At 42.0% G+C, this 17169-nt stretch overlaps 1 protein-coding gene across 2 annotated transcripts in view; it reads right to left on the bottom strand.

The window, feature by feature from the left end:
- Dad (Daughters against dpp) overlaps positions 1 to 17169 on the bottom strand; it is an 84403-nt gene that overhangs the window by 40226 nt on the left and 27008 nt on the right. Inside the window, exon 4 of one of the 2 annotated variants that reach the window (XM_076772164.1) lies at positions 7937 to 8023. The exons of the other annotated variant lie outside the window; for it this stretch is intronic. Within the exon in view, the coding sequence (XP_076628279.1) occupies positions 7937 to 8023 (87 nt within the window). The remainder of the gene's footprint in view (positions 1 to 7936; positions 8024 to 17169) is intronic. 2 annotated transcript variants of the gene reach the window in all.

Below are 17169 nucleotides of genomic sequence, written 5' to 3'. Positions count from 1 at the left end.
AGGTTACGATGGTCCAAGAGCGAAATTTTATTTTTGTAGAATATTATAAGGTTTTGATCTGGCAGTGAATTTTTTTGTGATTTTTTTTTTAACGACAGGTAGGTTGTTTTGTAATGACATTTTGCAGATATATTTATTCGTCTTATAGGTATGTACAGTATTTTTTCCATCAAAAAATATTAAAAATTGCGAGAGTTATAGCTTCTTGTTTAAAAAAACGCATTTAAACTGGTTTACATGATATTTCAAGATCTAGCAGACCGATTTACTTCAAATTTGGAGAGAATATTCAGCAGACACGCCTTTATAACTGGAACTAGAGATTTTAAAAAATATTGAATTTTACTATTTTTTTTGATACGCTAAAGACAAAAGAACGATTAACAAATAGAAATTCGAAACTTGAAGCGTCGCCATTTCTTTATTTATCAGGATTTTGACTTCTCCCTAGTTCCTGCTATAACTACAACCTTCCTTATGAAGATACTTTAACCCCCTCTGTTTCAAATTATCTGGAATCCTGGAAACCATTGGAGCACCTTTTCCAGAAGAGCCATTAAATAAGAAGTTATAATTTCCACAATTTTTAATATTTTTCCATGAAAAAAATACTGTACATACCTATAAGACGAATAAATATATCTACAAAGTCTCAGTACAAAACAGCTTACCTATCATTAGAAAAAAAATCACAAAAAGGGCCGTGAAATTGACAGTCTAGACAGCAATACCTCCTTAAGGGCGTATCAGTATTTCGGATGTATATTCGTAAGTGATAAAATTCGTAATCAAATTCCGGAGGAAAACAGATGGAAGAGGGGGAGACGCGAATTGGGTGAGGCGGAACGAAAGGGAGAGCGTAAGAGTGGCCGTTGTGGGAGGTGGGAAAAAGAAGGGTGGTTACGCGCAACGGGTGCCCGAGTGGAAAAAGGGGGACGGAGGTGAACTCGTGAAAACGAGGGGAACGATCGCTCGAGCGACGATTTTCCCAGCGAATGATGAGGAGGGTGTCCTAGATCGGGGATCTCGCGCGGAAGAAAAGAGCAGACACGAGCAACCTGTTGCTTCACAATGCCGGGGGGATATCTGTCTCTATTCAGAGGTTTCACGCTGCGCAACACGTTACGATATCCCCCCTAACCCAGACCGCCGCGATACACTTCCGTAGAATTCGTACGAAATATTATGCCGCGACTCGCATCAGATATCGCCGCTAAGATTTATCGCCCTGGCAGAACGCAGCATTTCCATTGCCCCCCCCCCTTCCGCCTCTTCACTCTCTCTTTCTCTTTCACCGTGCACGCGTACGCGAAACACCAAGTGTCGAGAAATAAACGATATCCCCATTGGCAACGATTCGACGCCATTGCACGTTCTTTCCAACGTGACATCGAGTCATCGATTTTTAATAGATAAAAGGTCCATTTAATATGGACAGGATTCTATATCGATATTGGTTTTATTAAAAAATTCTGATTGAAAAAAGTATTTCTAACGCATCAACTAACAAGGTGTTACCCACCTTTAATCCTTTGTTGCATTAATATTTTTCTTTAACGTGCTGTAATGGAACTTGTCATTTGGGAATCTTTGGGGACACTGATCATTGATCCAAAATTGAAAATATTAAATTGAAAATGGTGGAATACCAGTCCCTGTATAGTATTTCTAACGCATCGATTTTTTACTCTAATATACTGTAATGAAGCTTGTCGTTTGGGAATTTTTGGGGAGGCTGATCATTGATCCAAAGTTGGAAATATTAAATTGAAAATGGTGGAATACCAGTCCGTGTATTAAGGGATGAAGAGTAGCGTGCCTGACTATGCAAATGACGCTTGTCAAGAACGAAACGATCGCATTCGGATTATTTTCAAGTCCCAAGTAGTCAGTCGCGGTAAACAATGTTGTAAATATGCCTGGTTGACGGACGGGATGTCGCGAATCTTTAGGAAACGATCGCGCGAAGACGGTGACTAGTCCGACGATTTATCGTCGATCGTCTTGCCTGTCCGTCGCTATCGTTTAACGAGGTTCTGGTTTAGACTGATTCATGACTTCCGAGTTGCGCAACACGACCGATGAAGGTACCGCGGAAATACATTCTTGTTTATACGATAAAATGTGGGAACGTCGTGTGCTAATTGACTGTAGAACAGGCATAGAAAAATCTTTAAAACTAGGGATATCATCGATATTTTTTCAAATTATACGGTAACAAATAGAAGTATTCAATAATTCGATGGAATTAATTAAAAAATTTACAAGTTCTTTTATTGTAACGACTAAAATGTCAAAGATCGTTTTGTGTACTCTTTTCTTATATGATCCGGGGAAGACAATTTCTCAAGAAGGTTCTTGTCTCCCACGATCGTTGGGAAATAAATGAAGCTATTTTCGTAGACATCGTGTACGTTATTCGATATCGCCAAAAGGGACGAAGACAAGCGAGATTCTCGAACGTGATCGGCAAGTCGATCGACTTTAATCACGATTTCCAAGGTAACGCCGTCACGCCGCTCAGAATCACAAAGAGGACGCCTCTGATCGGCTTTCGTCCCGACGAGGGTCCTCGATCAGTGTTTTCCACTTTATCAAAAGATCCCTCTTACTGGAATCACCGGCTAGCCCCAACCATCGTCCTCACTGACAATGAGACACTTACGTTCGACGATTCTTCGAACGCCGCTGGAATGTATATGAAACGAGTTAAAATTATACACCATGACTTTAGTAAACAACTTAACTAAAAATAATCACAGAAATTGTACGTGCCGCAAGTGTAAAAGACTGCTTTAAATCTTCTCGGGTATAAATCGATTTGATACTAATAAACGTTCGAACCCAGGCCCCGGAAATCTTAACCCCAGCACTGCACGCATTCTTGCCAATTTCTAGGGGCCAGCCACCGATCCATCGATGATAGTAACCTCAACCCCCCGGGCAAGATCGCCTCTCGATCGACGGCCATCCCATCGAACCGGCAATCTCCCCTTGCGTCGTTTCTTTCGCGACGACGACACGAACGGCCGAGAGCCAAGAGCCCCATGAATCGACCCTTTTCTCGCGGAGCTGACCCGCGCGATTCTCGGCCGGAGACGGCCACGTTTCGATCGATCGTCGTCGCCGGTCGAGAGCTCGCGTGAGCGCGACAGAGACGCCTAGCGCCAAAATAAATCAATAGAATAGCGGAGTCGAGTCGGGAGAGTCGGGAACGCGTGACGCGCGCGTGTGTGTTGCGCGCGCACACAGAGGAGCATGCGCGTGTGCGAGTGGCGCGCGGAGAACGGGCCAGTCGGACCGCGCGGGACGAAAGGAGAAGCGAGGCGGTGAGTGGAACGACAACGGGGCGAGAGGGGACGGGGAGAGCGACGGACAAGGGGGGGGAGGAGACGAGACGAGACGAGACGAAACGAGAGGCGAGCGAGCGAGCGAGCGAGGTCGAGACACGCGGCAGCTGTCTGGCGCCAGGGTCCCCCTGTTCCCTCAAACAGTCGCGCCGAATGCCACCCACCTTAGCCGACCTATTGTGCCATTCTGAAACCTGCATCCCGGGAGTCGGCTTTCCCTCTCCGTCCTGCCTCTTACCTACGGCAACTCGCGACCTGTTCGTCCCGAACAGGACACGCTAGGCTTCTTTTCGTCCGTCTCTGACAGAGATTTGACGTCGTTATTTATTATTAATGCCCTTTGTTTCGCGTGGTCGCGGTGCTGCCGCGTCGCGCGACGACCGTGGTGGTTTCGCGTCGGAGGACGCCTGGCTGATGCCAGCGACACGATCGTCTTCGAAATGTTTTAGAATCTTTCCTTATCGTTTATTCCGCTATTTTTAACCACTCCTAGGAAACAATTTATTATAACGCTTTACCAAGGATTTTCGCTAAGTATTCTTCAAAAAATAATATCAATAAGTAATTGAAACATTAATACTGGTAACTGAGAGGTGGGAGGAAGGGTTAGACGAATGGTTCTGCCCATCTCTGGTTACCAAGAAGCAAAGTGTGTGCGACTCGCGAGTACCTTGCACAGAAATGTTTTCGGTTATTTTAATTTTATTAGAGCTAATTTGATTTAAGATGACGATGTCTCTTTGCGTAGATGACTTCCTTCGGTATGCTAGACTTGTGGTCTTTTGTTTATGGAATGTTGTTTGAGCGACTGCCAAGGGCTCGAAGCGACTGCTCGGAGAGATAGGCGATCGTTGTTTGGTTGCGTATGTTGATTCGTTGAGTTCGGGAGCTTTTTCTTACGCAATAGCGTTGTAATCTCTTACAGAAGGAAAATAATGGTATAGCTTCGGTTAAATACGTGAAATTTATTTAGTGCAACGATTATCGGGCGCCGAGGAATATTGTTATAATAGTTATCTCGGCTGTCGCGTCGTTGCACGATTTTGATGTACCGAATGTTTTCGTTTTGCTCGTAAAACCGGCGCAGAAAAGTGTATCTCCCCGTTGTTGACATTGCGTAAAATGAAATCGTAAGGTATACAATTGTAAAATTAAAACTGTCCTCTTTGTCACATAAAACATTTTTTTATGACTTCATGACTCTGCGTGTTAATTGGCTCGGTTATGTGTTAGTTTATGTTATAAATTACGCGCGACAATATTACCTTGTGCGCTAAAAATGTCAAGTTGCGTTAAAATATTGTCGAGAAAATTGTTTCGCCGTAATGTTGCCTTTGTATTTAAATGGAATCGAACATATAGTTATAGGAATCGAACGATATGAAATAATATAACGAACTACACATTTGTATATCAAAGGCAAAGTATGTTAAGTCTAAATTTTGAGAATTAATGTAAATTTTTAAATTTGCGTGTTTGTGATTTCTCTGTAACTCCTACTATTTTTACCTAAACTAAATCAAATTTTATTTAGTTACTTTTTACGTTCTAACAAAGAGTATAGGCTACTTAATTCTGATATAATATGTTCAAGGTGCACATAAAATTAGCAACTTATATTTTTTCACCTTGGTTCAATTACGACCATAGTGTGCTTACTACAACGAAGAATATAAACAACTGGAATGACACATATTGGAGCACATAAGTCACAAACGTTATATGATAATTTGTTGAAATGTTGGATTACATTCTTAATTTATGCTGTTGATGATGAATTACTGAGTTAATTATTGTTGTTTGTACATAAGTAGCAAGTAATATACCGTTGTGTATATTTGATAAATAAATTCGAGACGAAGCTGAGAATTCAAACAATGATTCTTCAAATGCGAGAAAAGTACTTGTTATCGTAACAAGAAACAAAATATTTCCCTCGTTATTCATTCCTGATTATCATTTTTGGAGTACATAAGCAACAATTTTAATTTTTAAAACTATTTAATTCGATCCATCTCTTATCAAAATAGCTGATCAACACCTAATATTTGAAAATTTGCTTCTAGTCTTAGTCATAGTTCCTCTTTAAATAAAAATTCTTTTACCAGTATTTTTGAAAATGTTTCATTGGTGAGACATTGCTGACGTCGAAGTGATGGACTTTACATTTGCAAAGGCAGATATCAAATGTGATGGTCTCCAAGTGTGAAGAAATTTCGAAAGTAACAGGGTAATAGCCCCGAGGTAAGGGGGTTGATTCAAAATACTAGATTGGATCATTAATACTATGATTCAGAATTTTCCTGAATAAGAAATTTGTTTAAATAAATTACATAAATTATATCGACACTCGAATAGTTGGATGATCAACTATAAATTAAAATAGGACTCGCGCGTTCTTTGCAGGACCATTTTTTTCAATTCCCAACACTAGGTCACACTTTTGCGTGACGCAGTGGCGCCGAAGCAATTCGAACATGTCTCCTCCGACGTAGATAGAAGCAAAGTATGCAACATCGTCAGATAACAGCAATCAAAAGAGGCGTTAAAAATTATCTCACCGAGCGTCTCGAATATTGAGCAATTTACGGGATACGCGTTAGCATTTCACTTTTTCGCGCGCCTCGCAAACAGCATTGTTTTGCGATGCCAACGCGCGCGTCTCCGACAAACTCGCTAATTTACAATCCACGCCTATGCAAACTTTTCGCGCGGGTTGTCGGGGCAGATCAAGACGAACGAAAGGAATTTTCTTATTTCGCGGAATCGCAGAATAGAAAGAAATTGGTTAAAAAATAAGCGTTATGGTAAAAGTCACGGTTTCTAGAATGAATTTTCACCGATCGACAGAAGCTTCTACGATAAAAATAAGTTGGGACGATCTCGAGGGCGGACGGAACTGCTTTTCTCGTTCTAGTCGGTACCAAAAGCGTTTCGGTCGTTCCGCGAAGCAACAAGCGGGGGGAATGGGAGACGGAGAGAGCGAGTAGGTCAAAAAACGACGAGTATGCGAATCGCGGGGTGCGTCATGCGTGAAAACCTGCGCGCGCGTCAGCCCGCTGGAACGTGCGCGCCGAGGAAATTTCTTCGTCTTCGAGTGAACCGCTTTCGTCCATATTCATGCCTCGTATTTAACGTCGCATCCACCTTGTCGCGCGCCATTCTTTACGAGACGCGGCTTATATTTAGAGGCGGCGATATTGCTCGGAATTATGCAGCCACCGCGACCATTAAATCTTCACCAAGAACGTCGATCTTTGACCTTGCTCTCTTTCGTTGCGCGTAATCGTCGTTTCCCGCCGCGCGCCGTGCTACGAATTCCGAAGTACGCGATAAGAAATCGTCACCGCTGACGCTTCGTCGATTCATTTTTTAATTTTCAGGTGAAAAAGTTCCGTGCTTTTGTCGAAAATCGTCCCGAAAATCATTCGTTCGAAATATTCCATTTGAAACTATCCGCGATGAATTTCTGCCCGGTCCAGGTCAGCAATTCTTTAAAGATCCCACGGAAAGTCCAGCCGGACCTGCAAACCAGTTCAGCCGGGAATCTTTCCGATGGTCTCTGTTCTCTTGGACACGGAAGTGAAAAACGCGGCGAAAGACGAAGAGAAGAAATCGTTCGTAGCATCGTTCAAGGTTAACCACGTGGATATAGGCGTAGCCACCGACCAATGGCGTAGCCTGAGGATCGATCTACCCACCGAACAACCGTTAAGCCTAATGAACGGCGTTTGCGCGGTGCACAAAATTTTTCATCGGCCAGCTATTACGAGATTCGTTCGTTCTCCGCTTAAATGTTTCGTCGATGGTCGATTTATATCCCCGTTCATATTCGAAAGGCAAATATTATTGTTGGGGGGGAAAAAACACAAATGTTTATATATGACTCGGCAAGAATGTTTTGACTGAACCGAATGTGAAGCTGTGCAATAAAAAAGTGTAGTTGTACATGGAATACTTTTCGCGATGAAATATTTTAATTTTACGGACCAATCGTAAATTTATATGTGCATTTTAATATTATGAAAATAGAAATTGTCGAGTTGAGATGTGTAAAATAAGTACTGGAACAAATGTTAGGTTATTTAGATTACAATGGTCTGAAATAAAAATTTCGATCTGCCAGTGAATGTGTTAATGGACGCGTGGGTCAGAGGTGACCCGGTTCCGCCATCCGACCGTTAATAACTTCCAACCTATTTAAAGTCCACCTATTTGGCGGACGTGGGTCGATCGACGATCAAAGACTCCAACGGATCGAAACGTTTCGTGTTTCGCGAAACTAATATCCCGGCGCGCGCGGAACGTCGAATCTATTCTCGGACAAGAATCCCCCGAGGTATCAATAATAACGATGATCGTTTTCGTGAAATAACATTCTTGCGACGGCGCGAGCTGGACAAGGGATACCCGTGGCTCAAAGGGTTAAGATCAACGAGCTGGAAACGAAGCCGGGGGACGGCTGTCGTTGGCTTCCTTTTCCGATGGTGGCTCGCGTTTTCTTTCGCGCGTAGTAAGTCTGAAGACGCTCCCGCCGCGGATAGACGCGAGAAGGGGGGTATGTATAACCTTGAGGACATAGTTACCTTCTCCGTTGGTGGTAAGGGAGCCGGGAAGTGGCAGGGGTGTGCTGTTTTTGCACCGACGTTGATCCCCTTCGCTGGGCGCACGATCTGAAAATAAACGGCAACCCCTTTAGAAGCTTCCCTCGCGAGAGACACGCTCCTCACTCATTCCTCCTTTCGCTTTCTTTCCCGCCGATTTTTAACCCTTTCGTCCCCACTGGGGGACACATACAGTCCATCGCGAAAGTCTGTACGATAAGGTCCGTTTGAAGAAAATAAACAATAACTTTGTATAATATTACGTTTACGACAGAAGGTAGATTATCGAATCAAATGCGACATTAACAACCCCTTGATACGAGCATATTTTCATCCGTGGTCCAATAATATATGAGCCTGGGAAAAATTTTAATGGGAGATTCTAGAGACCAAAAGAAGACGAAAATCAAGAATAAGAATTTTTTGATCGAGGCTTCGTTAAAAAATTATTAACGTTTAAAGTTGCGCCTGTACAGCGCGTGATAGTGGTTCTCGCTGCTCACAGGTGGAACTTTAAACGTAAATAACTTTTTAACGAAGCCTCGATCAACAAATTACTATTCTTGATTTTCGTCTTATTTTGGCCTCTAGAATCTCCCATTAAAATTTTTCTCAGGGGTGGCCGATATATGCTGTAAATATAACCCTGTATATATGCTGTAAACCTTAAAATGAGAATATAACGCAGTGAAAAATATTATTTTGCTAATAAATACACGTGTTCATATTATTTCATATAAAATAAACGATATCAATCGTTTTCTTTTTTTCTCTGTTAATTTTTAGTCGCAGGCCTAACCCTGTTGAATTTCTGGGTGCGCCATTGGCCAGAGGCGATCCACGGCGGTGCGGAGCACCTTACATTGCGAAGCGAGTAATGGTAATGCGTGGCGTTGCTCGTACGAAGACTACCATTAAAAAAACGTCGTTCATTGCGAAAAACCATTTAACAATTTACCGTGACGCGGTATGCGACGCGCGGCACTACCAGGTACTCGGCATGATTAATGGCGCGTGTAATTTGCGAGAATACGACGATCGAGAATACGACGATTAGCGATTTTCAGTGTGTATCACGGAGTCAGGAAGAGGGGCACACAGTATGTAAATTCGTGGCCCGGTGAATCATAGTTCTCGTGGAAATTCGACCGTCTCGGACCGGCCAGAACGGACCACAAAGGAGGTGACAGAGTCGTCTAAAATAATGATTCGCCGGAGGCAGATCGTTTATCCTCGACGTAGTAGGAAAGTCCTCGTTTAACATTCAAAATGACCAACTAATTCGCTTGTAAGAATGCTATCTTCCATCTCGGTCGTGACCAATGCATCTGTAACTCGTAATTCGATCGTTTGTCCGCGTAATACATTCGCGCGCGTCGTGGACCTCTCCGCCGATGTCAGCCATCTTTGTTCGAACCCGAACGGTTTGATGGAAGGCTCTTATTTCGACGCGCTAGGAGTAAACACTAACTGGAAGTGTCGAGTTTTATCATTTTGCTGAATATCTTTCGTCTGGCAATCAATTACCCGGTTATTTTGACTCTGATACTGTTTCGTACACAAGAGATAGCAGTCTTCCGTTATTGAGCAATCAGTCTATATCAATAAATGTTCAGTTCTTTGAAGAAGTTCGTGAAGATCGCCAAAAAACTACAGGCGACAATTATAATTTCCATCTCAGATTAAACTCAAGTAACGTCCAATATATATTAATAATATTTTCGTTTATTTATTTTAAAGATAAAAGAGCGTTACGAGCTTTCGAACGACTGTGTGCGTTAAAATTTGCTGCATTTCGTTGTAAGAAACGAGCGTAAGTGTCATCGCGTATGCTAAGATATCGTTATAGTTTTTACGCGTACTGATCTTCGTTTGAATGCGATTACACTTCCCGATATTCCGAAAAAAACGCAAACAGAAAGATAAATCAAACGGAGATGGATAATTTCGCATTTACGACATGGTATTTTAATTAATTTAAAAATAATCAGCTAAACACTTGCGACACTTTGGCCTCAAGTCGAGATTAAACGTTTATCGTGCAAATAATTGAAACCTTCGGAGCACCAAAATTTAAGCTTTTTTACACAACTTTCGGAATGAATCGGAAAATTACGCTGCAACGTTCTATCATAGGAAAGCACCGATCGTTTTTGACTTTATCTTTTTCCCCCAGCATTACAAACAAATTATGCTAAATGATTTGAGAAGTCTTTGGAATTCTCCATCAATTTATATCTAAATTGCAAGTTTTTTGACGATGAAAAATTTAAAAAAATACTTCTTTTTTACCTGCCTCGCTCGGAAAGACTATTTATTTTGAAGCACAATTTTATACATCGTTCCATTTTTAAAAGTTGGGATATAGCTACTCCCACCCTTCTCCGAGAGCGATCCCAAGCAGTACCACATATGCCACACAGAAGGTTTCTCTAAACACATCTTTAAGATGCTATAACATTTCTCTTTAAAACAACAAAACATTTTGTAGAAATCCTTGCTTGACAGTTCTCGAGGAAACAGCTGGTAACGCTTCACAAAGCTAACCCTATACTATTATTACTTTGATTAGAAAAGATCTATAGATCTATCCACTATTTATAACCACGTGTGTATCCCCTAAATTAAGATTTTAATATGTATACATAGAAATATAACGTTAGATCAGGCATTCTAAATAGTTTGTACACTAAATTCGACTAGAAACGAATATTCCAAGATGGCGTACAAGCTTTGGAACATCGCTGGATGAAACGTATCAATGTTCGAGGAGACTACGTTAAAAAATAAAAGCAATTTAAAATTGAAAATAGTACGTTTTCGTTTTCAAGCCGCGAACATTTCGACCTTCGTTTTATATTATCAATATAAACGGCCTGTAAGTTTCTTGGCCGGTCTCCAACAACAAAAATGTTTCTTCGAACCTCGAACGTCCGTCATGGAGGAATATTTAAGCTACAAAGAACCCTTAATTTTCGGTCAACAATTAATCCTGGCGTAATTTGCAGAGACAGCAACAGAGATACAGTGACTCTAGCGGTTCAGCCGATATTTTTTCAATAAAACATGAAAATTGTACTTAATTATTGAAACTCATATAGAGGCATATAGTGTAATATTTCTTTATTTGATACATAACAACAATATAAAAAAATCTTTAGTAGTACTCAGTAAATTAAATAAAATTTGACGTTGCTAAATCAGCTAGATTCAATTGTCGCTAAGCATCGTTACGCAAAAAACAATTGGGGATTCACCGGATTTCCAATGTTACCAACAGTGTACGATCTTTACTGATAGCTATGTTTCATACGCAACCTCAAATTTTACTTAATTTACTGACTACTACTAAAGGTTTCTTTGTATTGTTAAGTATCAAATAAAGAAACATTAAACTATACGGGGTGTTTGGCCACCGCTGGGAAAAATTTTAACGGGAGATTCTAGGGGCCAAAATAAGACGAAAATTAAGAATATCAATTTCTTGATCGAGGCTTCGTTAAAAAGTTATTAACGTTTAAAGTTGCAATCTGCGAACAGCTGCGTGCGCGCGATAGTGGTTCTCGCTGCTCACAGGTGGAGCTTTAAACATAAATAACTTTTTAAAGAAGCCTCGATCAACAAATTACTATTCTTGATTTTCGTCTTATTTTAGCCCCCAGAATCTACCATTAAAATTTCTCCTACGGGTGGCCGAACATCTTCTATACCTCTATACGAGGTTCAATAATTTAGTACAATTTTCATGTTTTATTGACACAAATATCGGCTGAACCGCTAGGTGTACTAGTTTAAGTGACAGTCACTGTACTTGTAAATGCTATAATGCGCGTGCTTTCGGCTACGAAGATCGTTACAACATTACGGAGCGTACGGGTGTAATGCTGCATAATTCCATATCGGCGGAATGAGCCAGATCACGCGACTGGTTTTTGCCTCTCGATGAAAAACGAAAGGAACGAGGATCGGTCGAGCGGTCGGGTCGCGGCAACATTTCGAATCGGTCTGGCCGATTCCCGTCTCAAGGATCGTCGGAGGACTATATAATCGTTTTAAGGACAGAGGCATGGAAGGCGAGATTCATTGACTAAAAGAGAGGGTGACGTCAGAGGACAAGTCGAACGAGAGGGCGGTCGCATTCTTCTGAAATTCCACCGTCTCGTTCTTGCGGCAGAACATTTCCTGCTGCTGAACCTAACACAGCGCCTAGGAGGCAGTAACAGCGGCAAAAGGAGAAACGTTGCCGCGAGATCCGACATCCGTCAAGTATTTTTAGGATACGTTTCGTGGAAATATCCCTGGGTCCCCGATACGCGTCACAACAGCGACGCAGACATACAGTTAATCCTTCCTATTGGGTTGCTCCGAAAGTAATTTCGTTTTTCTCCCTCGTCAAAAGGAACAATTTTCTTGTAATATTAGATTGGGGGAAAAGACATCCATTATTTTCACGTTTATTTCGAGACTTTATTTTACATGGTTCGGCCACCTCTGGGAAAAATTTTAATGGAAGATTCTAGAGGCCAAAATAAGACGAAAATCAAGAATACAAATTTGTTGATTGAGGCTTTGTTAAAAAGTTATTAACGTTTAAAATTCCATACTGAGCGGAGAATTTTTCGGTGAAAAAAAAAATTTCAAATCGTTCTGGAAAAAATATTTTTGGTTGCAGGGGTCAGTTACAATCATTTTTGGTGAATAGACATACCCCCAAAATCCTACCCACTTTCGAGAAAAAAATTCGAATAGATAAACAAATTTTTCGACGAAATTAAAATATTTCAAATTATTCTGGAAAAATTATCTTCCGTTGCAGGGGTCAATTACTATCATTTTTGGTGAATACACATACCCTCGAATTCCTACTCATTTTCAAGGAAAAAATTCGAATAGGTAAACAAATTTTTTAGCGAAATTAAAATATTTCAAATTATTCTGGAAAAATTATCTTCGGTTGCAGGGGTCAATTGCTATAATTTTTGGTGAATAGACATACCCCCGAAATCCTACGCGTTTTCAAGAAAAAAATTCGAATTGGTAGACAAATTTTTCTGCGGAAAAAAAAATTTCAAATCGTTCTAAAAAAATTATTTTTAGCTAGGGTGGTCAATTACAATAATTTTTGATCATTATACATACCCCCGAAATCCTACTCACTTTCGAGAAAAAAATTCCTGTAGGTGGACAAATTTTATTAATAATTTTGTTGATAACGAAGCTTCAATCAACAAATTCTTGATTTTCGTTTTACTTTGGCCACTAGAATCTCTCATTAGAATCTTTCCCAAGATAGATACGGTTTAGAATAAAGTTGGCTGGTTAAAAATACAATTAACGTCTCTGTTGGTAAGAAAACGAAACTACTTTTCGAACAACCCAATAGAATGAACACGACACCGATACTTTGTCTTTCGAACGAAAAAACAGTTGTTTACTTTCTGTACTTGTCATCGACCGTAACATCGCTAGAGATAAAATATTACCGTGGTTCTGGTTAAAAAAAACTATCGAAAATACGTATTCCTTCGAATCAAACGATTCCGTTAAAAGGAACGGAGATATTGTTTAGTAACAGAGTTATTACGTAAATAATTAAAAAAGTTATTTCGTACGTTCTTTTTGACGAAAGGTTCCTGTTTGTTTCCTCGTTTCGTGCAGATTTCGTCGCGAGACGTTCGCTGTATTACAAAACTCGACGGAGACGGGGGATCATGGACGATCAACGTACAAATATTTATCCGCCGATAAGGACTGAATTGACACGTAAACTTGGCAACCATTACCACCCGTTGGTCGCGAGTAAACACGTTTATGTACGTATTTACTAAGTGTTCGATCCACTCGGTGTTTGTCGGAGCACGTCTGCTCAGGAAGGGATGAAAATTCGGCCGCAGAACGGCGCCTGTCGGCCCGGAACGTTAACAAATTTATCAGCCTAATCTTATATCGCTTGAAATTTGCTTGAATGAATTTAAGCCGATAGCATAAACGAGTATGTTTACTCTACAGGGCGTGTCAATAAAAACTGCTATCCGAAATATCTCGTTTCCTATTAATTTGATAAAAAAAGAAGGCGTTCAAGGGAACGCCATTTTAATTTTTTCCGTCTCGTATTGTCAGAGATACCAAGGTCACTTGCGTTTTTTATTCAATAAGACTAGATATTACTATCGTCGTGGCGTAATAGTCAAGATTAAGACGCGTACAATGATGTATGACAACATAACCTTCAAATAACCTTATGTACGGGCTATAGTCAAAGTTATTTCAAGCAAACGGGGAGAAAGAACCTATCAACATGTGTAAAAGTTTACAAATGTTTGGAAAGATGAAGTCTATTTTGCTGCTACGTAATGGAATCGGAATATAAAGTAATAAATGTCGCGTATCTACGATCGATCGAGAAAATGAAAACGTTCGGTTGCTTATAATTACATGAATTTGCAAAGAACGAGGTCCGCGCGCACGTATCGAGGTTGTATTTATCAAGGCACCATCGCGCGTTTGTGTACCTTTGTATAGCCTGCATGTTCGACGAAGATGCTTGGCAGCGTATCAATGACATAACTACGCGTATAAGTATGTTAACACAACGACACGTAATATGTTTTCACAAAGCGAAGGAAAGAAGAAGCGTCTTACGGTGTGCGTTACATCGCCCGTGAGGGAAAGAAAAAGGTAACAGGCTAATAATTCAGATGTTCGTTCACCTTGAAGCTAGTCCCAACGGTGCTTCTCACGATCGTTATACACGTTTACAAATTTAGCGATGACATTATCGGTCGATGGACACACGCTGCTTTATAACCCACCTCGGTCCTCGATTTCTTTCTTCAGAGTAAACAAGAAATATCGTGCCTCGATTTATTTCCTGCTCGATGTGTTCTCTTTGTGATTTTTTGTACGCTCTGGACTCTGCAAACCACAATTTCAGAAACACGATGAAATAAAAACACAAACATTCGAGAGTTCTAAGTTTCGAATGTTCATAACCTTAAAATCTTGGAAGCGAGGTGTAGCTACACGGGACAGTGTGCAAAGTTTCGTTAAAATCGGTGAACCGTAGGTCTTTCGTTCTCCTTGTCCTGTTCTCCTAATCCTGCGTGCCTCGTCGGTGGAAGCTGAGAGGCACATCGGTTTCCGGATCAACGGAAACGTGCAGCATTTTTGGTACGGTCGAAACGCAATCGGGACTGTGCGAAGGAGGCAGCGGAATGCGAGACAGCCACTCCCGCCTATCGGCGGAGCCACGAGTTGGTCGAGTAGCGCCAACGGAGAGAAACCGAAAGACAGAGGGAGAGAAATGAGACCGTGCCGCGAGAACGGCCAAGAGGGACGTCGCAAGAAAAAGAAAGAGTAAGAGCAAGGGACAACGTTCGGGCGAGCGAGACCACCGAAGAGTGCGTACTTTCGAGTTCGTTCCTTTGGCCGAAGCTGGCGAGACGATGGTCGACGGAGAAGAGTGAAAAGGGTAGAGTGAAAGGGGGAAGGGGGGCTGCACGGTAGGGCACGCGAAAGAGAAGAACCGAGAAGAGCCTAGAATTCGTGAAAGAAAAAGAGGGATGACCGGTGGTGAGCTAGAGACGAGAGAGGGGGGATCGGAATACGCGAAAGGGAAAGAGGAGAAGGCGAAGAACGCGGGAGTAGGAGGCGGAGTGCTTCACGGGAAAAGAGACGGGAAGACGGAGCGAGGGTAAGAGCGAGTTTGAGAATGAATAAAGTAGCCGGCAGAGAGTACGACGAGGGAGGACGAAGAATAGGAGGAGAGGGAGGAAAGAGAGAACGAAGCGTATCAAGGACGGCGAAACGAGCGGAGAGGCATAAAAGCTAGGCGACAGGCGCCCACCGTGTTCGTTTGTGTATCGGGGCTTCGTGTTACCCGGTGGGGTACATCCTCGGCCCCTCCCTTCGGTGGCGCTAGGCGCCCTGTAAGCGTATATACTTGCCCTTAACCGCATCTCGACTCCCGACGTGTCTCGCTTCCACGCTCTTCCCTTCTTTCAAGGCTGCTGCACAAGTCTCGATCGCTGACACGCGAGACTGCCCGCCTCAAACTACACCGATCCCGCGAGCTCAAGCAAGAAACGCTCGATTCTAAATCGATTTCCCGTAAAATTCACCTCTTCTAACCCGTCGATGCTCAAGTAGTTTTCAGTGACAAAAATGTACAAATTTTGTTTGGGGTTATATGATTTTTTGTATTTCTATTGGCACTACTGAATACGAACGTCACGTGACTCGAACGAGCGAATAACCAATATGGCGGCTCGGAGTACCAGGGTATCGAGGTTATCAAACGAATCTAAACATTTTGCTCGCTAACACGGGGGCGGATTACGCAGTCGCGAGGGTATTTTGATTCGACGTCGAATAATCCACGAAACGACAAAATGTCATCGACGTGTGACGCCTCGGTCGGAATAATGCGGTGATTCACGACAGACTGAATCGAGAGCGGGAAGCTTAAAAAACGCAGCCGGCGTAACGCAATACGAGCAAGATTTGTCCTCGTGCGTTTGAAAGGGACTGCGCGGAGCGTTGTGCCATGTCCTTCGTCGTATTCGTTGAAATTTGCGCAATAGCTGGTGGAGCTCTGTCGGCGACAGCGTGCAAACAGCACGTGCGGAAATAAATCGAACGGCCACAGGAAATTCTTCGTCGGCTGCCAGAGCTGGCCCTTTCCTTTTCCCGCAAAAAATCCACCCTTCGCGGCCTAAATTATTAAGTCGTCCGACAAGTTCGCGCGTTAGGAATCTTAAGGGAATAAAAATAACTATTTCCGACACGCGTCGAGAATTACCATTTTTCTACTTACGACACGTCATAAACGCGACACCCTTTTTATATTACATTGGAACGCGATAATCACATATTTTGCACATTTTTATCACTGTCACAGATAAGGAATGCGGTAAAGAGAGATATGCAGGTTTCCTACATGCAAATATTATTAGCGCCAATTGTCTTGCATATGAAAACATGTCAATTCAACTGGCGCCACTCGACTGACATCGCACAATCATTCCGCCAGTAAAATAACAAGCAGGTGTACTTTTTGACTCGAGCCTTTCTCGCGACAACCGTCTGGTAAATTTTTCGACCGTAATTTTGGCTGTGAATTTTAAACGGTAAAACGAGGGTCCAAAGAGTAAAATGTTTAAAAACCTCGCGTCTCGTTAGGTCCATCGCGTTCCGAACGTCTCGGCGATTCTGAT

Source organism: Colletes latitarsis, chromosome 9 (assembly GCF_051014445.1).
Source record: "Colletes latitarsis isolate SP2378_abdomen chromosome 9, iyColLati1, whole genome shotgun sequence".
In the NCBI taxonomy this organism is placed as follows: domain Eukaryota; kingdom Metazoa; phylum Arthropoda; class Insecta; order Hymenoptera; family Colletidae; genus Colletes; species Colletes latitarsis.
This window is presented reverse-complemented; position numbering and strand designations above follow the sequence as displayed.